This window comes from Geotrypetes seraphini, chromosome 5, assembly GCF_902459505.1.
Source record: "Geotrypetes seraphini chromosome 5, aGeoSer1.1, whole genome shotgun sequence".
Taxonomy (NCBI): Eukaryota; Metazoa; Chordata; class Amphibia; order Gymnophiona; family Dermophiidae; genus Geotrypetes; species Geotrypetes seraphini.
Window position 1 is genome coordinate 14230955 of NC_047088.1, and position 24684 is coordinate 14255638.

General features: G+C 45.5%; 1 protein-coding gene across 1 annotated transcript in view; it reads right to left on the reverse strand.

Moving 5' to 3' along the window:
* Nucleotides 1–10768: 10768 nt before the first annotated feature.
* LOC117361242 (ras-like protein family member 11A-like) overlaps nt 10769–24684 on the reverse strand; it is a 64791-nt gene continuing 50875 nt past the window's right edge. Inside the window, exon 4 of the mRNA XM_033946312.1 lies at nt 10769–11751. Within this exon, the coding sequence (XP_033802203.1) occupies nt 11284–11751 (468 nt within the window). The 3' untranslated portion in view covers nt 10769–11283. The remainder of the gene's footprint in view (nt 11752–24684) is intronic.

Here is a 24684-nt window from a genome sequence, read left to right on the forward strand (position 1 = left end):
TATAGGACAGTCAAGCCATTGTGACGTCACTGATGAGGTTGGCTTTTAGGCATTGGTGGAATGAGGCATTATGACATCACAATCTCAGCTCTGGAATGTTAATACTAGGCTTGATGGACCTTCAGTCTGTCCCAGTGTGGCAGCTCTTATGTTCTTATGTGAGTCAAGTATAGGACAGTCAAGCCATTGTGACGTCACTGATGAGGTTGGCTTTTAGGTCTTGGTGGAATGAGGCATTATGACATCACTATCTCAGTTCTGGAATGTTGCTACTCTTTGGGTTTCTGCCAGGTACTTGGGACCTGGGTTAGCCACTGTTGGGAACAGGATGCTGGAAACAGTCTGTCACAATATGGAAATTCTTATGTTCTTGTTTAAACGGCAGCTCCAATGATTGGTAAATAAAGCCAATGCTGGGCAGACTTCTATGGTCTGTGCCCTGAAAATGGCAAGGACAAATCAAGATCACGCATGCTTATGTAATATCGCCTCAAACCTTATGCTCGCACACATCTTTATCTGCCATCATCAACTATGTTTACTATTTAACGCTTTAACTGGCAGATGGTGAAACGGTTGCTTTACGTAACTTGATGCTGAACGAGAGCAACAGTGCCAAGCAACGGGCATTTGGTGATGAAGATCTCCCATAAGAGCCTTAGAAGACACATGTTGCTCCTGAGCAACCATGCCACATAAAGAGTTAAAATTGGAAAACTCCATATCTGTCTACCCAGAAACAAAGTCGGCCAATTTTGAAAGCAGAGAAGGAGGACACTGCCCAGATTTTGTGCAAAAGTCACCCAAAAAGTCTATTCTATTGTTTCATTAGCAATATCTTCTGCTACCCTGATGAGATCCGAATTGTCATGGCATTCGGCGGTAAGGTTTGTGAACCCCATTGCCAAGAGAGGGCACATGCAGGCCAAGATAAGGTTACCAGATTTTAAGTTTGAAAATCTGGGACACCCAGATTAGGTGGGTTAGTCCCCCCCCCCCCTCCCCGAGCAATTTTTAACCATACAACTTATAGGAGTGTGTGGTGCAGTGGTTGAAGTTACAGTCTCAGCACCCTGGGGTTGTGGGTTCAAACCCCGCGCTGCTCCTTGTGACCCTGGGCAAGTCACTTAATCCCCCCATTGCCCCAGGTATACTAGAAAGATTGTGAGCCCACCAGGACAGAAAGGGAAAATGCTTGAGTACCTGATTGTAAAACCACTTAGATAACCTTGATAGGCGGTATATAAAATCCTAAAAAAACTTAATAGGTTACCACAAATAAGTATTATATTCTTTTGTATCTAAAAGATGCTGAACCACAATACCATACCCATTCTAAATCTCAGTGCTGTACCTCTTCCCCATTACCATAACTAGGGACATGAGTCTAAAATTGCAGACTTTCTCTGAAAATTGGGGAAATCTGGTAATCTTAGGCTAAGCCTAAACTGAGTTCAATGAGCCAAGCTGAAGTAGATGGATGTCTTTTGTCTGTACATACTGCCCTACCCCTCAGGATAAGCCCTCAGATGTTGACTACTGGCATGAATTTAACGGTAGGCCTGACCTGAATTAAGGTTGCCAACTGGATCTAGATTAGCCTGACAAGGTTGATCCAGTCCTAGATTTACCTTATTGTATGCAGGGGAAATTAGAACTACAAGTCCCTGCATGCAATGGGGTAAACCTAGGACTGGATTAACCTTGCCAGGTGAATCTGAATCCAGGCTGTAGATCTGCCAAGTTACTTCATTCCAGGAGGGAGAGTTTTTAGCCAGTCTTGGTTTTATATATGCATCCTAAAACAATATAGGGCTCAGAATTGAAACGTAAACACGTCTAAAAGCCCGCCCAAGTCAGCACTTGGGCGACCTAAAAGACAGGTGTCCAAGTGCCACTAATCAAACCGAATTTCTGGACGTATTCAGGGACTTTTTAGGCCTCTGAATATCGCTGTGCGCCCAGAGCTAAAAGGGGCATATCTGAAAGAGTGGTTAGGGCGGTATTTGGGTGGGATGTGGGCCGATGTAGACTTAGGGCTCCTTTTACAAAGGTGCGCTAGCGTTTTTAATGCACGCACAAGATTAGCGCACGCTAGCCGAAAAATTACCGCCTGCTTAAAAGGAGGCGGTAGCAGCTAGCGCACGCTAAAACCGCTAGGCACCTTTGTAAAAGAAGTCCTTAGTCGTTCTGCAAGGATAATCAAAAGTTTCTCAAGGCTTCCTGGATGAAACTTATATGTTGTGAGTTAGACAATATAAAATCAGGTATAAGTGCCAAAAAGGTATCCAAAGCGACCAAATAACCCCTACACACTCCCCCAGTGATCACTGACCCCCCTCACACTGCCACAAATATCAGAATAAAAACGTACATACCTGTCTCCGGAACATCAACACCTGCTATAGGGGAAGCCAAGTGGAGCTGCATTCAGGTGTCTTAAGTAGCCTGGGGGGGTGGGCTAGTGAACCATAGAGAGGAGGACCCAGGCCCATAAGCCACTCTAACTGCTACATTCATGGTGAAAAATGTGAGCCCCTTGGGTTTTGGCCAGGTACTAGTGACCTGGATTGGCCACCGTGAGAATGGGCTACTGGGCTTGATGGACCATTAGTCTGACCCAGTAAGGCTATTCTTATGTTCTTATGTGAGCCAAGTATAGGAGAATAAAGCCATTGTGACATCACTGATGAGGTTGGCTCTGAGGCACTGTGGAATGAGGCATTATGACATCACAATCTCGGCTCTGGAATGTTGCTCTCATTGGGGTTCCAGAATCTTCCTATTCTTTGAGATGCTGGAATGTTGCTACTCTTTGGGTTTTGGCCAGGTACTAGGGACCTGGATTGGCCACCGTGAGAAAGGGCTACTGGGCTTGATGGACCATTGGCCTGACCCAGTAAAGCTATTCTTATGTTCTTATGTGAGCCAAGTATAGGAGAATAAAGCCATTGTGACATCACTGATGAGGTTGGCTCTGAGGCACTGTGGAATGAGGCATTATGACATCACAATCTCGGCTCTGGAATGTTGCTCTCATTGGGGTTCCAGAATCTTCCTATTCTTTGAGATGCTGGAATGTTGCTACTCTTTGGGTTTTGGCCAGGTACTAGGGACCTGGATTGGCCACCGTGAGAAAGGGCTACTGGGCTTGATGGACCATTGGCCTGACCCAGTAAAGCTATTCTTATGTTCTTATGTGAGCCAAGTATAGGAGAATAAAGCCATTGTGACATCACTGATGAGGTTGGCTCTGAGGCACTGTGGAATGAGGCATTATGACATCACAATCTCGGCTCTGGAATGTTGCTCTCATTGAGCTTATGGAATCTTGCTATTGTTTGAGATGCTGGAATCTTGCTACTCCTTGGGTTTTGACCTGGATTGGCCACTGTGAGAACGGGCTACTGGGCTTGATGGTCCATTGGTCTGACCCAGTGGTATTTTCCTAAGTATGCAGCTGAGGCGTAAAGCAAGCTTTTGGGCAGTAGGGATCACTTCTGCTCTAAGAGGAAAGCTGGAATCCTGGATATATGCCCTCTGTGACGTCATAATTAAAACCTGCCTGTGGTAATTCAACAGCTGGACAAAAACACACATTTTCTGTTTTTCTTGCCTGGTTTCTATGACAAGTGAGAAAAGAACAGGCTGTCCTTGGGAAACATGAGCAGGAAAGGAAACCGGGCTCTGCTTTTGCACGTGAAGCATTTACAAACACTCCCTTTTTTTTTTTTTTTCCTTTGGAAAAGCGTAGCACAAATGGGGTGGGAAGGGTGGGTTTGGGGATAGATTTTCTTAGACATTTTAAGAATATCCTTTGCATTGTGATGAAATTGTCTGTGAACAGACTTGTTAGAATTTATATTCTCACCTGCTTAAATGGATATTTAATATAGAAAAATATTAATAAAATTTTGGAACTTAAAAACAAAAACGCCAGCCGCGATGGTAACAGCTCCTAAGCTCATAGGAATACTATGAGCTTCGGAGCTGTTACCACCGCAGCCTGCGCTAAGAACCGCGCTACACTTTTGTAAAAAGTGGGGGTTACTGTGATGGCTGGCTTTCTTGTGTTTCCTGGGAGGCCCAGCATATAAAAAAAAAAAATCCCCCATCCCCCATCCTCCAATACCCCACAAAAACAACCCCATTGCAATAGGCAGTTCTGAGATTTACCACATAGTCTCTTAATTTGCCACCTGCAAGCAACTTTGGTTTCGGGACTGACTTTGTACTTACACACAACAAACAAACAAAAAGAGACCTAACAAATGCACAGAAGTTATTACAAAAGGCCACAGGAGTGGAACCAAAGAGCACTGCTGCAAAATAAAAACAGCAAATAATATAATTCCTTGAGCTCTGAAGACCTGGAGTGCAAAATGCAGTCTTCTTCAAATCTCCACTGCTGTCCTTCTAGCCACCAGCAGGTGTCAGCACTAGAGCAGCACCCGGGTCCAGTAGCACTTTCAAAGCCGAGTGTCATGTCTGAAGCATCCAAAAGGCAAAGCAAAAAAAAAAAAACCCAACAGGAACTGCAGTGAAGATGCAAAGCAAAAAAGCCAAAACAAAACTACAGAAAAATGTACAAGGTGCAGGAATTTATTCAATAAAAGTCATAAAAACAAATATAAACAGCATACATAAAATAAATATATCCAAGCACTGATTCTTGTTTTCATGCATATGGGACCCAACATGGTCCGTTTTTCGAAAAACACTTCTTCCTCAGGGGTCCAGGATGATCAATAGAGTATCAAGAAACCGGATTGACTAGAACAGGGGTAGGGAACTCCGGTCCTCAAGAGCCGTATTCCAGTCGGGTTTTCAGGATTTCCCCAATGAATATGCATGAGATATATTTGCATGCACTGCTTTCAGTGCATATTCATTGGGGAAATCCTGAAAACCCAACTGGAATATGGCTCTCGAGGACCGGAGTTCCCTACCCCTGGACTAGAACATACAAAATATCGAACAAGACTGGCGTGAGCCTCTCCTGTAGTGGGCGCTGCACTGAGTTACACTGTGCTGGATCAGGACTAAACAAAAATATATCTACTATTTTTTTTTTTTTTTTTACTAGAGATTGTATCAACTAGCAGAAAACCCTGAATAGGCTGATCCAGTCCTGGTTTTATCCTGTTGCTTCCATGCAGTTGCAGTTCCCTGGAAAAGAAGGGCAGCGTGCTACTGCTACTATTTATTATTTCTATAGCGCTGAAAGGCGTACGCAGTGCTAAAGCGGATAGCATAGCTGATTTTAAGTAAGGTTTGGACAATTTCCTGGAGGAAAAGTCCATAGTCTGTTATTAAGACATGGGGGAAGCCTCTGCTTGCCCTGGATCGGTAGCATGGAATGTTGCTACTCTTTGGGGTTCCGGAATCTTGCTGTTCTTTGAGATTCTGTATGGAATGTTGCTACTCTTTGGGGTTCTGGAATCTTTTGTTACTCTTTGGGGTTCCGGAATCTTGCTATTCTTTAGGATTCTGTATGGAATGTTGCTACTCTTTGGGGTTCCGGAATCTTTTGTTACTCTTTGGGGTTCCGGAATCTTTTGTTACTCTTTGGGATTCCAGAATCTTGCTATTCTTTAGGATTCTGTATGGAATGTTGCTACTCTTTGGGGTTCCGGAATCTTTTGTTACTCTTTGGGATTCCGGAATCTTGCTGTTCTTTGAGATTCTGTATGGAATGTTGCTACTCTTTGGGGTTCCGGAATCTTTTGTTACTCTTTGGGATTCCGGAATCTTGCTGTTCTTTGAGATTCTGAATGGAATGTTGCTATTCCTTGGGTTTTGCCAGATACCAGTGACCTGGATTGGCCACCGTGAGAATGGGCTACTGGGCTTTATGGACCATTGGTCTGACCCAGTAAGGCGATTCTTGTCTACATTTTAACATAGAATAGACAGTTCCTGCTCAGAAGAGCTTACAATCTAATTTAGACAGGACATTTCAGGGTTAGGGAGATTATAGCGGGTATGGGTATCTGACAGCAGTGAGGGGGAGCGTGCAATGGATCAGTCTCTCTAGGTTGACCAGGATGAGGTGGCAACACTATAAAACAACCCCAAAGATTAAAGCAAAATGTGTTTCATGTAAAACTGCACTCAGTGGCGTAGTAAGAGAGGGCGCCAGCATCCATCCTTCCCTCCCCCCCACTGAGCGTGCATGCGCCTCTTCCCTTCCCTTGTTCCTCTTTAACATTCGCAGCGTAAGCAGTAACCCCAAGCTGCTGCTCACGCCAGCGTCGGCTCTTCCTCTGACATCACTTCCTGGACCCGCGCCTGGACTTCCTGGACTGCCAACATTAAAGAGGTATGGGGGAAAGGGCATGGCACGGGTGGGGGAGGGACACCACGGCCCCCAGGCACCTCTCACCCTCATTACACCACTGTCTGCACTGAAACCCATATGAACAGAACCCAAGGAAAGTTACACAGTGGTCCAGTTCCTGGAGGGAGATTTTGGGTCAGTTCTAAAGGTCTGACCACCCCATTCTGATGCATTCTGGGAACTACAAGAGAAATAGGAACGACAAGTGCCACAGTGCTGTGCAATGTTCAAAGGCAGAACAGGCCCTACAGTCTCTCTCCTGGAACTAAGTCATTTGGCAGGTCTGCCCAGTATTCCTGTACCTCAGTGACAGGGCGTGCAACCATGATTTACTTTTAAACAAATTGCCACACTATCTGAAAAACAACAAGAAAAAAGCATTCTCCTGGCAAATTAGAGTCCTGAATTCGAAAGTCAAACTGGCAAAAGGAGGTGAAGAGAAAACCAGAAGAAAATTGTGTGGCAACTTATTTAAAAACAAGGCTTGGTTGTCCTGCTCTGCCTCCCCGAGGCTTTGGGGATAGGGTTACCATATGACTCCAGAAAAAGGAAGACGGATTGAGACATCCGGATTTTACTTTCATTGCTTTCAATGGAAGTAAAAACCCAGTTATCTCAATCCACCTTCCTTTTTCTGGAGCCATATGGTAACCCGATTTGGGAGGGAGGGAGGGGATGTCCTCCCCCCGCCCCCACCATGGGAGGCCCCTCGGCAAAATTGAGATAGGCACAGGGGAAACCACTGCTTGCCCTGAGATTGATTCTTTGGGATTCTGCCAGGTACTTGTGACCTGGACTGGCATCCACTGAAAACAAGATACTGGGTTAGATGGACCACTGGTCTGACCCAGTATGGCTAGGGTTACCATATGGCTCCAGAAAAAAGGGCGGATTGAAATATCTGGGTTTTACTTCCATTGAAAGCAGTAGAAGTAAGGAGGACGGATAGAGACGTAAAACCCAGATATTTCAATCCGTCCTCTTTTTTTCTGGAGCCATATGGTAACCCTACGTATGGCTATTTTTATGTTCTTCTGGGGGCTCCTTATCTTATGTCACTGGTGTTGTAGGGATTGTCTGAAATCCAGGACTGGCTTCAAATCTTTCTCCTGGACCTCAGTAACTTGCTAGCTTTACTATATCACCATGGCTTCACCGGGGATTAAAATTAGGAATGGATAAAATGGAGCTTGCTGGTAACCTCTGTTGCAGTTTAAACTTTCTCTGAAAGGTATTTAATGCACTGGGAAGCTCAGTAAATCTTTTACTTTTAAATTGGTGAGAATTTGGAACGGACTTCCAGATTCTCTAAGACTGGTAGACAGTGTTCCCTCTAAGCGGGCGGGTGTTGTGAGCAAACTTTTTTCACCGTGAGCCAAAAATATCGGGCGCCAGCAAGTTATGAGCCAACTCGCCCGATTCTCCTCTCGCCGCCCTGCCATCTGCCGTACGCCTCTTCCGATCGTGCGCTGTGACGAGAAACGTGTGCGCTGCGATGTAATATTTTGTGCGCCAGCGCACGCCAGCGCAGCTTAGCGGGAACACTGGTTCAAATGGTTTTATTTATTTCCCCAAATTTATTTTTGTTATACGCATTGAAAATATTTGATATTGCGTTTAAATCAAAATCTCAATAAACTTGAAACGAGTGCCCGTGAGATTGTGGGAGGGTTAAATACTCAAAACTTAGAAGTTTTTGCTACGCCAGCTTTCTGGTATCTTTACATACAGTGGCGTACCTAGCATATGTAACATCCGGGGCCCATCATTTTTTGGCACCCCCCCCCATCTGTAAGAAAAACATGATTTTTAGTAACAAACCACACGTCACACATGAGTACCTAGGAAAAGGCAGCATCTTACATATTGCAGTGAGCAGTACATCAATACACCCATTGTAAAACTAAACAAGCCAGACCAGCACAGATCAATCCTACACCGTCAATCCTAACAGAAAACCATGTCTTTCGAACACACAGAACACAGAAAACACCTTCGCCTAGTAAGGAATATGTAATCACAAACTAACCCCTCCCTCTTTTACAAAACTGTAGTGTGGATTTTAGCTACGGAGGTAACAGCTCTGATGCTCATAAAATTCTGAGCATCAGAGCTGCTACCACCAAGGCTGGTGCTAAAAACGCTTCACAGTTTTGTAAAAGGGGGGATAAAATAAAAATACATAGACAAAGGTTAAATTGAACCAGCAAGAAGCTGGACTCTGCATACAATGCTTCACAGAAACAGTGACACATGTCTCCTAAAGCAATAAATAAATAGAAATTTTTTTCTACCTTTGTCTTCTGTGGTTTCTCCTTTCCTCATCTTCTTGTAACTCTCTTCCTTCCATCCACTGTCTGCCGTCTCTCTTCCCCTATATGGCATCTTCTCTCCTTCTATGCCCCTTCCAGAAACTGTATGCCTCCCCCTTCCATCTCTCCTTTCACCCCATTGGTCTGGCATCTCTCTCCTCGCCTTCCCTCTCCCACACCTCTCCTCATAGTCTGGTATCTCCCCTTCCCTGATTCTCTGGCATCTCTCTCCTTTCCTTTTCTTCCATCTTTCGCTCCCCCTCCATGCTCTCACATCTCCCCCTTCCTTTTCCCTTAGACTGGCATACCTTCCTCCTACGCTCCAAGCCCTGGCATCTCCTTTAATTCCCTCCCTCATCTTCCTTCTCCCTCCAGCTGGGTACCGCAACACTCTTCCCTGCAGCTCTGCACTTCCCCACAATTGCCATGCTTCGGTTCCTCTTCTTCCTTCCTTCCTCCCCCCCCCCCCCCCCGCGGGACCCTGCGGCACCATCAACTCTTACTCCCTCTAATGTCGGCCCTGCAGCTCCAGACTTCCTCGCACCTTCTCCCCTCCCCCTTTGGATCGCTATTATTTTAAATGTTATAGCCGCGGAGCTGTATCCATCAGTGGAGATGTCTAACCTCGGCCTGCCCCGGAACTCTTACTGCAGCAGCCGCCCGTCTAGGCAGGAACAGGAAGTCACTGTTGCAGTAAGAGTTCCGGGGCAGGCCGAGGTTAGACATCTCCACTGATGGATACAGCTCCGCGGCTATAACATTTAAAATAATAGCGATCCAAAGGGGGAGGGGAGAAGGTGCGAGGAAGTCTGGAGCTGCAGGGCCGACATTAGAGGGAGTAAGAGTTGATGGTGCCGCAGGGTCCCGCGGGGGGGGGGGGGAGGAAGGAAGGAAGAAGAGGAACCGAAGCATGGCAATTGTGGGGAAGTGCAATCCCCCCAATGCGTCCCCTTACCTTACCGACGCGTGTGTGCGCTGTGAAGAGAAACTTTGCGCTGCGATGTAATATTTTGTGCGCGAGCGCAGGCCAACGCAGCTTAGCGGGAACACAATTATTTCAATTTCGAAAAAGTTTTATTTCTATCATTTAAATTTCTCCAGAATTCTACTGTTCAACGGCTCCCCCTTCTGCTTCTATTCCTTTCTCTCCTCTCTTCTACCTTCCAAAGTATTTAGATCAATGCTGTCTTGTTAAAATGTTTATTTTATTTTTATTTTTCCTCTAACTCTACTTTTCACTTCTCTATTACCCTCCAGGTACTTTAGTTAGATTGTGAGCCTTCGGGACAGTAAGGGAATTTTTCAAGTACCTTTCTTATTTCTAATCTTAATGTATATTTTCTGTAAACCGCTTAGAACCTAACGGATGTAGCGGTATATAAGAAATAAATTACATTACATTACATTACATTACATTACATTACATTTTTAAAACCTGGCTGTTTTCACAATACAGTCAAACCTCGGTTTGCTAGTAACGCGGTTTGCGAGCGTTTTGCAAGACGAGCAAAACATTCCCGCCTATCGTGCCTCGCAAACCGAGCGTTGACTCAATTTGCGAGTGCTCCCCCCGCAATCCAGCATCCCCCCCCCCCCGCTTGTGTCACCTCTCCCCGCCGCGATCCGGCATCCCCCGCCGAGCACACAAACAGCATCCCTTACCCCGATTTGGCACCGGCAGCAGCACCAACGCACAGGACATGCCGGTGCCAGAAGATCTTCCTTCTTGGCTGGGCTGGGCCTTGAGCATCTGCGAATGCTCAAGGCCTTCTGGTCTCGCTTTCTCCGAGATTCTCGAGGAAACTCGCTTTGATATACGAGCAATTTGGTTTACGAACATACTCCTGGAACAAATTATGTTCATAAACCAAGGTTCCACTGTAGTTAATTTGATTTTAGTTATCGTATAGTAATTTGAAGCAATTCAACATACTTTTTTCTAACTTTTTCCATCCATCTGATCTAACCAATTTCTGTTTTTATCCCACAGTTTTTATTTGTTATATTGCATTTTTTACGAACTGTAACCGAGTCAAGCTCCTTAGGGAGTAGATTCGATATATGAAATGAAGATTAGATTAGATTGTTCATGGTTCTAGAGAGGCAAAACTTTGGAAACAGGTAAACACTTACTGTGTGCTCTTTTAATATTTATTTTACATTTTGAAATATATAAAAGGATAACTTGTGCAATATATTTAAAATAAAAATAAAAATCACTTACAAAAAAAAAAAGAATATCTTGTAAATCGTCATTTTGAAAAGTTCAGTCTACTCATTTTGGACTTAAAAGGGTCTTTTAGGTTTGGGTGGAACTAACCATTTTGTCAAAATGAGATGAATGCTTTTCACTTTATAGCTGACATCTGGTTGACTGAGCCCTGATAGATCCCCCTGTGCATGCTGGGAGTTGTAGTTCTGATTTCTTTAATCATAGCAGGACTTCATCGCTGAGCATAACATGGGGTAAAACCAGGACTGAATCAGCTGCTTGGGATGACTTGGGAATGGTGACAGCCCAATCTGTCCTTCTTTATCAAGAGGGACAAATTTAGAGGTTTTTTTCCTGAACCCAGCGGAAGGAGGATAAATACATAAATACCCCAGGACCTGCACTGCAGCTTCCCAGCGTCAAAGCACGGTGGAGGATTTGGTCTTGGAAGACAGAACCTGTCGGAAGCGTCTTTTCAGTTCCTGCATGTTGGGAGACTTGGGCCGGATGAGGTGAAGGCCCCGCCTCTTTTCCCCATTACTGCTGCCAATAACTCTGCTCACTTCCTGGCACAACTGGTAGAAAGCATCGTAGACCCCCTCAAAATGTTCCCGTGCAGACACTTCAGAGTAGGTGCCTGTGAGTTCGCTGGCGAGCTGCAGTCCTTCGTCGGAAGAAACCTGCCGGGCCCGCAGCAGGTCTCCTTTGTTGGCAATCAGGAGAAGGGGGATGTTGGCATTGGGGTGGATCTTGCGGATGTGCTGGCAGAGAGGCCGGACCATGCGGTAGCTCTCATAGTCAGTAATGGAATAGACCAGGACGAAGCCATCTGCCCAGTAGATGGACCGGTTTATCTGTTCCTGACAGCAAATGTTCTCAGCATCATCCTGTTACCAAGAAAAAGGACCAAATTACAATGTGGAATACTATATTCCATCAGGAAAAGCTTTGCATACCCTGGTTTTGACTTCTGTACGAGGTCTGTAGATGTTTCAAGTCACTTTTAGAGCCTAGCAGACGCTTCGTTTTTAATTTATAACATTTTATTGAAGGAATCCAATAAATATACAATAATATAATACAATAAAATAATCATTACATTTATATTCACAATATTAATTTTCAAACATGTCTATCATTCCTTCAAAATAAATTTCCATATTACCCATTACATACCTCTATACCAGGGGTGTCCAATGTCAGTCCTCGAGGGCCGCAATCCAGTCGGGTTTTCAGGATTTCCCCAATGAATCTGCATTGAAAGCAGTGCATGCACATAGATCTCATGCATAGTCATTGGGGAAATCCTGAAAACCCGACTGGATTGCGGCCCTCGAGGACCGACATTGGACACCCCTGCTCTATACCCTCCCACAGTTGCCTACCCCCTTCCCTTTCACCCCTCCCTCCCTTCCCCCCCCCCATTGTTTTAATTATTATTATAACATTGTAATGAATGAATTAAACAAAAATACAATTCAAGTAATTTCACATATATTACTATCATCCCTCCTATTCCCACCAGGTATTAGAATGCAAAGAATGTTTGCAAAGCTTCAATGTAAAGCATTAAGAATCATACTTCTTGATCTAGAGCAGTGTTTTTCAACCTTTTTTGGGCAAAGGCACACTTGTTTCATGAAAAAAATCACGAGGCACACCACCATTAGAAAATGTTAAAAAATTTAACTCTGTGCCTATATTGACTATATATAAAGTAATTCTCTTGAATAGGAATCAAATAAACACAAAGAAAGTATTTTATAATGCTGCCACCGCCAACAACACCGTTGGCGGCGGTGGCACTCAAGTGGCTAAAGAGCCGCAGTTTGCCGGCCTAGGGACAACACTGGAGGGTGGCCAGCTGTGCACCCCCTTGGGACGTAAACCCGGGGTGGGGCAGTCTGCCCCCCCCCTGGTATGCCACTATCTGTACCTCACTCCCTCCCTATGACCAAAAATTCTCCTTTCTTCTATTCCCCGTGTACACAACCATCTCTTTCCCTCCCTTCCTCTCTCCCAAGACCATTTCTTCTGTGTCCAAAAACGCATTCCCTCCCCCACCTCAGCATCTCTTTCCCTCCCTTCCTCTCTCCCAAGTCCATGCCTTCTGTGTCCAAAAACCCATTCCCTCCCCCACCTCAGCATCTCTTTCCCTCCCTTCCTCTCTCCCAAGTCCATTTCTTCTGTGTCCAAAAACGCATTCCCTCCCTTCCTCTCTCCCAAGTCCATGCCTTCTGTGTCCAAAAACCCATTCCCTCCCCCACCTCAGCATCTCTTTCCCTCCCTTCCTCTCTCCCAAGTCCATTTCTTCTGTGTCCAAAAACGCATTCCCTCCCTTCCTCTCTCCCAAGTCCATGCCTTCTGTGTCCAAAAACCCATTCCCTCCCCCACCTCAGCATCTCTTTCCCTCCCTTCCTCTCTCCCAAGTTCATGCCTTGTGTCCAAAACGCACTCCCTCCCCCCTTTTGTGTTCCGTGTTTGCCTCCCAGCCCATCTTTGCAACTTTCTCAGCAAAACGAAGCTCAAGCCGCGAGGCTTGTCTTCTGCTTTCTGCCTGCCCTGCCGCACACAAATAGCCGAACGGAAGTATTCTCCGACGTCAGCGCTGACGTCGGAGGGCAGGCTTTGCTTAAGCCCTCCCTCCGACGTCAGCGCTGACATCGGGGAACGCTTGCGATCGGCTATATGTTAGCTGCAGGGCAGGCAGGAACAGAAGACGAGCCTAGCGGCTCAAGATGTATTGAAGTCCACGGGTCCCCCGTCCAGCTCTCTCCTGTCCACGTGGGGCGGACCGCCCCTCTCCCTAGACTGGTGGTACTGCCCTGATGGCGGCCCTGACCGTACGGCACACCAGGCAACATCTCGCGGCACACTAGTGTGCCGCGGAACAGCGGTTGAAAAACACTGATCTAGAGGATAAATTTTGTATATGAGTCCCAAATTTTCAAAAAAAACAAAAAACAACCAACCCAAAACGAGTTCGTCTTGGACATTTACGAACCTCCCAAACCTCAAATAAAATTAAACAATGGAATTGGTTCCTCCAATGCCAAAAACTAGGAGAATCTTTCTGTAACCAATATTGCAAGATGCATTTATGACCAATCATACATGTCTTTTGGAATAGAATACTTCTTCCTTGTCCAAAAACCCCACAAGCCGCAGCTTTACCAAATATCATCCCCTTGGAGATTCCACCAATTGACAATTCCATAATGAACCTAAAAATAATTAAAGTTTGTATTCCCAGCACTGGAGTGACACCTAGTGGACCCACAACCACACCCTGAGGCTGAAACACGGACTGAGTCGGGTCATCCATTGGATCTCTCCCACATAGGACATTTCATTTATGGCACTTTTTATTCATGTGGTTCTGTATGTATTATATTTTGAGTTCATAAACGCAAAAATAAAGCTTGTTTATCTCAAGGTTGCCATAAATATGCATGAGATAGGTTTGCATCTCAATGAGGCAGTGCATGCAAATCTATCTCATACATATTCATTGTGGATATCCTGAAAACCTGACCTGGCTCCGGCTCTCGAGGACTGGAATTGCCTACCCCTAGGCTAGACCAGTGGTTCTCAACCCTGTCCTGGAGGACCCCCAGGCCAGTCGGGTTTTCAGAATAGCCCTAATGAATATGCATGGAGCAGATTTGCATCCCTGGCACCTCCATTATATGTAGATCTCTCTCAAGGACCGGAATTGCTAGCCTAACCCTGGTTTAGCCCACTCCCCACTAATTGCTCTCTTGTTTCAACGAGGAAAAACGTAGTGATTCCCAAATCTGTCCTGGTGGAACCCTATCCAGTCAAGTTTTCAGGATATCCACAATGAATATTCATGAGATCCATTTGCATACACTGATTCCTTGGTATGCAAATGGATCTCTTGCATATTTATTTTGGATATCCTGAAAATCCAACTGTCTGAGGTTTCCCTAGGACAGGTTTGGGAATCACTGGGCTAGCATAAGGCCTGGCTTTTGTACCTACCATTATGATGCATACCAGATACAATACTTTGTAAAAGTTTTCACACACTAGTTCATTTTCCACATTCTGCTAAAAAAATACATTAAAATAGGGATTTGTTTCAATTATCTATACCAGTGTTTCCCAACTCTATCCTGGAGGACCACCAGCCAGTCGGGTTTTCGGGATAGCCCTAATGAATATGCATGAGAGAGATTTGCATATAATGGAGGTGAAAGGCATGCAAATCTGCTCCATGAATATTCATTAGGGTTATCCGGAAAACTTGACTGGCTGGTGGTCCTCCAGGACAAGGTTGGGAACCACTGATCTATATACTACATAAGAATAGGTAAAGTCATTAAAAAAAGTAATAACCAATAAGAAACCCTAAGGTCTTGCCTGGATAAATATTCACACTCTTTGATTCAAGACTTGGTGACAAGCCCCTTTTTCTGTAATAATGTCTATGAGTCATTCAGGATACAAATCCACCAGCTTTGTCCATTCTTCTTGATAGAAGAGTTCAAGCACTTTCAGGTTGGCTAGGGATAATCACTGCGGTCTTCAAATCTTGCCACAGATTGATACGGGATTCAGGCTTTTTTGCTCTGACATGCCATTAGTGATTTTGCTTTTGTGCTTAGGATTGTTCTTCCACATTGAAAGTATCGAATACTGATATGTTGTGTAGATTAATGAAACAAACTCTTAGTTTAATGCATTTCGATTTGTGCTTTTTAGACAGCAGAATGTGGAAAATGTACAAGAACATAAGATTTGCCCTAATGGGACAGGTCCAAAGGTCTATCAAGCCAGCCCAGGTCCCAGGTACTTAGCTAGATCCCAAGTAGTAAAACAGATTTGATGCTGCTTATCCTAGAAATAACCAGTGGATTCCCCGGCCTAAGCCATCTCAATAATGGCCTATGGACTTCTCTTTTAGGAAATTATCCAAACCTTTTTTAAACCCTGCTAAGCTAACTGATTTTACCACATTCTCTAACAACGAATACCAGAGTTTAATTACATGTTGTGTGAAGAAAATTTTTCTTCGGTTTCTTTTAAATCTACTACTTGGTAGCTTCATCACATGCCCCTTAGTCCTAGTATTTTTGGAAAGAGTGAACAAGTGGGTGTGAAGACTTTTATAAGACACTGTAACTAGTACTATTTGTTCTTACGTTAGTTATCCTGTGCTTTTTATTCAGTGAGATTAATACACACTTGCATTATCATTATATAGAAACATAGAAGATGACGGCAGAAAAAGGGCTATAGCCCATCAAGTCTGCCCACCGTACTGTCCCTTCCTCTTAAGTCTATACCTAGTGACTATTTATTCAGATTGACTCTCTTAGGGATCCCCTCTTTCCTCCTCTGACCCTCGTAGAGATCCCACATATGTATCCCATTTATTCTTGAAGTCCAGCACGCTGTTGGCCTCGATCACCTGCGCTGGAAGCTTTTGTTTAAGAAGCTGTACAGAGTTTATCTTTTAAGGATAGGAGCTAGATTAAGTGTTTTCTATGGCCGTGTTGTTCTGTGAAAAATTCTTTGGGGATTTTTAACGTTCACAGGAGTCAGTATTTTTGTTTGAAGAAAGTGCTCTCAGAACCCCTATTGCCATCTAAGAGTGTGCTGGAAGGATGCCCCCTCTTTAGCTCCCATTTCTACCTTGGTGGTCTCCCATCCATGTGTCGGATCCTGTTTAATATCTAAGAAGATAAAAAAGTCACTGTAGTAGGCCTGTGACCTCCCTCCATATAACAGTTTGCATGTGGGCCTCTTCTCCCTTGAAAAGAGGAGACAGAGGGGACATGATCAAAACATTTAAGATAATGAAGGGTATAGACTTAGTAGATAAGGACAGGTTGTTCACCCTCTCCAAGGTAGGGAGAACAAGAGGGCACTCTCTAAAATTAAAAGGGGATAGATTCCATACAAACGTAAGGCAGTTCTTCTTCACCCAGAGCGTGGTAGAAAACTGGAACGCTCTTCCGGAGTCTGTCATAGGGGAAACACCCTTCAGGGATTCAAGACAAAGTTGGACAAGTTCCTGCTGAACCAGAACGTACGCAGGTAAGGCTAGACTCAGTTAGGGCGCTGGTCTTTGACCTAAAGGCTGCCCTGGGAGCGGACTGCTGGGCCCGATGGACCACCGGTCTGACCCAGCAGTGGCAATTCTTATGTTCTTATGTAATATTTATTCATGCTCAGAGAAGGGTCATAGCTAGGGATGTGGATTGTACAGTACAGTGGTTCTCAAGCCTGTCCCAGGGATCCCCAGCCAGTCGGGTTTTCAGGATATCCCTAATGATTATGCATGAGCCAAATCTGCATGCCTTCCACCTCCATTATATGCAAATCTGTCTCATGCATATTCATTAGGGATATCTTGAAAACCCAACTGTTTTGGGGTCCCACAGGACAGGTCTGAGAACCACTGCTATAGAGTCCATCTTTGAGAGGAACACGAACGCAGCGATAGATCTATGGTTGTGATTTAGTTGAAGAGTGAAGGAGTCAGGGCCTATGGACGAGGTGAGACCCTGGCCCAAGGTGCCAGTGCTAAAGAGCACCAAAATCCTGGCCCAGTCTACCTTCAGACTTCTAGCGGGAGATAACGACATTTATAATTGAATTTTCTATTACATGTGCATGTTTTGCTTCCCGATCCAACCATGCCCCCCCTTCTAGTGCTGCAAATAATGCGGCAATAAAGTACATCGGTTGCAAAAGAGATGCTCTAGATGAAACTGCAGGGAATACTTTTAAAACCAATAGGAGGAAATGTTTTTTCACTCAGAGAATAGTTAAGCTCTGGAACACGTTGCCAGAGGTTGTGGTAAGAGAGGATATCGTAGCTGGTTTTAAAAAAGGTTTGGACAAGTTCCTGGAGGAAAAGTCCATAGTCTGTTATTGAAAAAGACATGGGGAAGCCACTGCTTGCCCTGGATCAGTAGCATGGAATGTTGCTACTCTTCGGGATTCTAGAATCTTGTTACTCTCTGAGATCCCGGAATCTTGCTATTCTTTGAGATTCTGTATGGAATGTCGCTACTCTTTGGGGTTCCGGAAACTTTTGTTACTCTGGGATTCCAGAATCTTGCTATTCTTTGGATTTTGGCCACCGTGAGAACGGGCTACTGGGCTCGATGGACCATTGGTCTGACCCAATGAAGCTATTCTTATGTTCTTAATCCACTGGGGCAGGGACCAGCTTTGAGTCCTGAAGATCTAGCTGGGCCACTTCTTAGATCCTCCCGAAGCCTCTCCTCTCCTGGAACTTGTCACGAAGCCAACAGAACTTCGCAGTTTGACTTCTCATTAAAGAGAAATCTCATCATCATCCTATAAATAACGTCCACAGCAGATTGAATTATGCAATCTCTTTAATCCGCTGAGAGAAGTTCAATGACTTGGGTTTTCCCAGCCTTCTTTTGTGCCCCGTGACCGCCGTCAACTGATAAAGCACAGCTGAAGCATTTCTGCTTGATTTCCCCCCCCCCCCCCCCCCACACACACACTCTGTTTTAGGCAGGGGTTAGTTGCTGCGACAAGGTTTTGTTCCCAAACTTAAACCAAATGAGTAACTTCAAACATCTGGCGGACAAGAAGTGGCATTTTGACGGCTGCCAAGTGCCTTTTCAAAACAATCCCTGAGAGTAATTAAACCAAAATTTGTATTTTCCACTCGGTGGAGGAGCCCTGCCGCTTCAAAGTTATTTAACAAACCAGCAGCACATTCATACGGCAGAGAAGAGACATCGGTAGAACAACAGAAACTCGTTCTGCCCTTGAAAGACTGAAATGTCCTAAAGGAAGAGAAAAGACAAAAGGACACAAAGATTTCTGCTGAAAGCTACAAATGTTTTACCCTGTTTCCCTGAAAATAAGCCCTAGCATGATTTTTAAAGATGCTCCCAATATAAGCCCTACCCCAAAAATAAGCCCTAGTTAAGATCGACCCCCCCGAATGTCCCTGACACTAGTGGTGCCCGATTAGCTGATAAAATCAGACTCATCAATTCAGCAACCCCCACCCCTGCTGCTTTAGGAGGCCTCGGAGCGGAGGTAGGTCAGTCTCACGGTGGGAGGGTCAAAGGGGTTCTGCTGCACAAGGGGATGGGTGAGGGGGGAGGAATGATGCTACACATGGGGGGTGTGGGGAAGGAAAGAGGAAGAATTGGGGTAGAGGAGAGGAAGGGAGAGATGATTGTTGTACATGAAAAAAATAAGCCCTCCCCAAAAATAAGCCCTAGTTAAGATCGACCCCCGAAGCCACCCCCCCCCCCCGAATGTCCCTGACACTAGTGGTGCCCGATTAGCTGATAAAATCAGACTCATCAATTCAGCAACCCCCACCCCTGCTGCTTTAGGAGGCCTCGGAGCGGAGGTAGGTCAGTCTCACGGTGGGAGGGTCAAAGGGGTTCTGCTGCACAAGGGGATGGGTGAGAGGGGAGGAATGATGCTACACATGGGGGGTGTGGGGAAGGAAAGAGGAAGAATTGGGGTAGAGGAGAGGAAGGGAGAGATGATTGTTGTACATGAAAAAAATAAGCCCTCCCCAAAAATAAGCCCTAGTTAAGATCGACCCCCGAAGCCCCCCCCCCCCCCCCCGAATGTCCCTGACACTAGTGGTGCCCGATTAGCTGATAAAATCAGACTCATCAATTCAGCAACCCCCACCCCTGCTGCTTTAGGAGGCCTCGGAGCGGAGGTAGGTCAGTCTCACGGTGGGAGGGTCAAAGGGGTTCTGCTGCACAAGGGGATGGGTGAGGGGGGAGGAATGATGCTACACATGGGGGGTGTGGGGAAGGAAAGAGGAAGAATTGGGGTAGAGGAGAGGAAGGGAGAGATGATTGTTGTACATGAAAAAAATAAGCCCTCCCCAAAAATAAGCCCTAGTTAAGATCGACCCCCGAAGCCACCCCCCCCCCCCCCCCGAATGTCCCTGACACTAGTGGTGCCCAATTAGCTGATAAAATCAGACTCATCAATTCAGCAACCCCCACCCCTGCTGCTTTAGGAGGCCTCGGAGCGGAGGTAGGTCAGTCTCACGGTGGGAGGGTCAAAGGGGTTCTGCTGCACAAGGGGATGGGTGAGGGGGGAGGAATGATGCTACACATGGGGGGTGTGGGGAAGGAAAGAGGAAGAATTGGGGTAGAGGAGAGGAAGGGAGAGATGATTGTTGTACATGAAAAAAATAAGCCCTCCCCAAAAATAAGCCCTAGTTAAGATCGACCCCCGAAGCCACCCCCCCCCCCCCCCCCGAATGTCCCTGACACTAGTGGTGCCCGATTAGCTGATAAAATCAGACTCATCAATTCAGCAACCCCCACCCCTGCTGCTTTAGGAGGCCTCGGAGCGGAGGTAGGTCAGTCTCACGATGGGAGGGTCAAAGGGGTTCTGCTGCACAAGGGGATGGGTGAGGGGGGAGGAATGATGCTACACATGGGGGGTGTGGGGAAGGAAAGAGGAAGAATTGGGGTAGAGGAGAGGAAGGGAGAGATGATTGTTGTACATGAAAAAAATAAGCCCTCCCCAAAAATAAGCCCTAGTTAAGATCGACCCCCCCGAATGTCCCTGACACTAGTGGTGCCCGATTAGCTGATAAAATCAGACTCATCAATTCAGCAACCCCCACCCCTGCTGCTTTAGGAGGCCTCGGAGCGGAGGTAGGTCAGTCTCACGGTGGGAGGGTCAAAGGGGTTCTGCTGCACAAGGGGATGGGTGAGGGGGGAGGAATGATGCTACACATGGGGGGTGTGGGGAAGGAAAGAGGAAGAATTGGGGTAGAGGAGAGGAAGGGAGAGATGATTGTTGTACATGAAAAAAATAAGCCCTCCCCAAAAATAAGCCCTAGTTAAGATCGCCCCCCGAAGCCACCCCCCCCCCCCCCGAATGTCCCTGACACTAGTGGTGCCCGATTAGCTGATAAAATCAGACTCATCAATTCAGCAACCCCCACCCCTGCTGCTTTAGGAGGCCTCGGAGCGGAGGTAGGTCAGTCTCACGGTGGGAGGGTCAAAGGGGTTCTGCTGCACAAGGGGATGGGTGAGGGGGGAGGAATGATGCTACACATGGGGGGTGTGGGGAAGGAAAGAGGAAGAATTGGGGTAGAGGAGAGGAAGGGAGAGATGATTGTTGTACATGAAAAAAATAAGCCCTCCCCAAAAATAAGCCCTAGTTAAGATCGACCCCCGAAGCCACCCCCCCCCCCCCGAATGTCCCTGACACTAGTGGTGCCCGATTAGCTGATAAAATCAGACTCATCAATTCAGCAACCCCCACCCCTGCTGCTTTAGGAGGCCTCGGAGCGGAGGTAGGTCAGTCTCACGGTGGGAGGGTCAAAGGGGTTCTGCTGCACAAGGGGATGGGTGAGGGGGGAGGAATGATGCTACACATGGGGGGTGTGGGGAAGGAAAGAGGAAGAATTGGGGTAGAGGAGAGGAAGGGAGAGATGATTGTTGTACATGAAAAAAATAAGCCCTAGTGTGTGTTTTGGACCCAAAATTAATATAAGACACTGTCTTATTTTCGGAGAAACATGGTATTAATTTACCACAGTTTGTGCAAGACCGGTTCACAGAATGCTTCCCTTACCTGCTTACGTTCTTGGAAAATGGACCAAAATCTAATAATCCTCCTCGGGAACTGGTTTCATTCTGGTTGATTTTTAACCATCTTGTTTCAATGCGATTCACTTTAATTTGGGACAATACCGAGATGCCTCGGCCTACCCCAGTGGCTCTCAATCTAGTCCTCAGGGCACATCCGGTCAGTCAGGTTTTCAGGATGCCCACTATGAATATGCATGAGAAAAATTTGCATACAATGGAGGCAGTGCATGTGAGTTGATCTCCTGCTTATTCATTGGGGAAATCCTAAAAATTTGACTGGCTAGGTGTGTCCTTGAGTACTGGGATGGGAAATAGAGAATAACATGGGGACAAATATGTCCCCATGAGATCTCAATATCCCTGTCCAGTCCCCGTTGAGCTCCATCCCTGTAAGCTCTGCTTTAATAATAATAATAATAACTTTATTCTTATATACCGCCAACAATCTTGCGACTTCTAGGCGGCTCGAACACTTGTGATTTTAAACTGTTTGAGGCTTGTGCAGATGAAGACAGAGCTTGCAGGAATGGGGTAGGGATAGGAAAAGAACTCACGGGGGACAGAGAAAAATTTGTCCCCATGTCATTCTCTACTTGGGAGAACAGTATAGAAAATTGAATCAATAAATAGTGTGAAACGTTTCAGCCTCTGATAACAAGACCTGCTATTGTGATGTCATAAAGCCTTATTCCACCAATAAGAGCCAACCTCATCAGTGATATCACAATGGCTGGATTGTCCTACACTTGGATCACTTTTACTACATTTTGATTTCTAGCGTGATGCAGTGTAGAGAATGACAGAGACAAATATGTATCCGTTCCCACGGGAACTCAATTTCTCCGTCCCGTCCCTGTGAGTTTTGTCTCTGTCCCTGCCCCATCCCTGGAAGCTCTCCCTTAACTGCACAAGCCTCAGACACTTATGATTTTAAAGTGGTTGAGGCTTGTGCAGATGAGGACGGAGCTTGCAGGAGTGGGACAGAGCTTGCGGGGACGGGATGGGAAATTGAGATTCTGCAGGGACAGGAACACTGAGAACCCCTGGCCTACGATGATGAACAAGGACTATCCCTAATGTTCCTATGTGATAAGCCAGTTGTTATCCATCACAAAAGGAGTAACCATAGGTGGGCCCCACCAATATGAAATCAGGCCCAGACAATGCAGTGCAGACCAATGACAGGAAAACTGGAGGTGGTGTCAACATGCATGCTCTGTAGGGCCCACTCATGTTAACCTTTGGCCCCAACAAAAAATGAGTCCTGGCTATGCCACTACATCACGGTTTGGTAAGTAAAGGCCCAGGAATTTAAAGAAACTTACCATATATACTCGAATATAAACCTATCTGGCTATAAATCGAGATAACCTTTTTCCTCTCAAAAAAGGGGAAATAAGGTTGACTCGTATACAAACCAAATTCATGTCAGGCTTGCGAGGTTGCTGTAGGAGTGAGCTACCTAGCGGTTAGAGCTGCTGCCTGAGGTTATGAGTTTAATCCCAGCCTGCTCCTTTGTGACTCTGGACAAGTCAATTAATCCATCCACTGCCCCAGGTATCACAGTTCGATTGTGAGCCTGCAGGGACAGATAGGGAAAATACTTAAGAGCTCTGTACCTGATTACTATTCAATGTATTGTAACCGCTTTGGACGAATCTCTTCATGAAAAGGCGGTAAATGAACATAGCAACCACTGCAGGAATTCACATCAGCCATTTTGAGTAGCGAGACTGCATGGGGGCAGTAGCTTAGGAGGATCGCTCTTGCCCTGGCTCACCACTAGACCAGCAAAGCTTAAGGTAAGCCTGCGATAGATCTGAGAGAGTGAAGAATATAAACCCGAGACCCCCATTTTTTTTTCCCACCCATAAATCTAGGTTTATATTCGAGTATATACAGTAAATCTCATACAGTGAGCCAGGAGTAGACATCTTGGCCTTCATTCGCTTTAGAGGGATGGCTTGCAGAGAAAAGAGAGATGCATTAACTTGCTGCAGAAAAGCACAAGACAAAAGGGAATTCCAGGAGCGTGGAAAGGGAAAATGATCTGGTTTTCCCTCTGCTAAAAGGGAACGAGTTGCCAATTGACTCAATCTCTAGGGAGGGAGTTTGGGCCGTGTCTGGCTTTTGAATAGCCACCCCCACCGGATCTATTTTGATATCCATAGTACTAATTTGAAATGGAAGTGGTTGGACATTGAATAGGGTGTAAATTTCCAGATTCTCTCTCGCTCTCTTGCAGCTCTGTATGAGAAGAGCAGCTGTTTCTTACGGGCTGAAAATGTGAGCTATTTCCCACTGTTTCTCTCTGACCTATAACTTCCTGCCTCTGATGCCTCCAACAAGGCAATCAAGCAGCACTATTGGCAAACGTTTTACAAATAATTCAGTTGCCAGATGAAACAAAGACTATCTTAACGATCTCCTATTCTCTCTCTTATATTTATTTGATTTCTGGGAAGCCCTTTCTACTCGGTCAATCCTACCCAGTATATATATAGTCCCATGAGCTAATATATAATTTTAATTTAGGGAATATAAATTTAGCTAGCCTGGGAGAATAGTATGTTATGTTAATCAGGTTTTCTATTCCGTCTTTATTCAGTTCAAGGTCAGATTACATTACAAGAGGTCAGTTACATAACATAACATAAGCAGTACCTCTGCTGGGTCAGACCAGAGGTCCATCATGCCCAGCAGCCCGCTCACGCGGCGGCCCATCAGGTCCAGGACCGTTACCCAGGGCATTACAATAATAATAATAATAATAATAATAATAACTTTATTCTTATATACCGCCAACAATCTTGCGACTTCTAGGCGGTTTACAGTGAGGTGAAACTGTACAGTCGGTGAATTACAGAGTATAACAGTGACCATCTGATATTAACAACATTAATAATAACAACAGTTTATATACTGCCGGACCGGGAAGTTCCGTGCTATTTACAATGAGTTAGAAAAGTTTCATTAATTGATTGGGACATTCATAGTTTAGAGATTAGAGGTTAGAGGTTAACAGTTTGCAAGATCAGATATGGGTGGAATTACGAAGGGGGCTATTGTCCTTGTTCGTTACCTATGTAATTCAAGAACAGGTATGTTTTTAGGTGTCTCCTAAATTCGCTATAGTTGTTTGAGTGTGTGATAAGTTTTCCTAGGTCTTTGCCCCATAAGGCTGCTTGGTACGATAAAAGTTGTTGATGA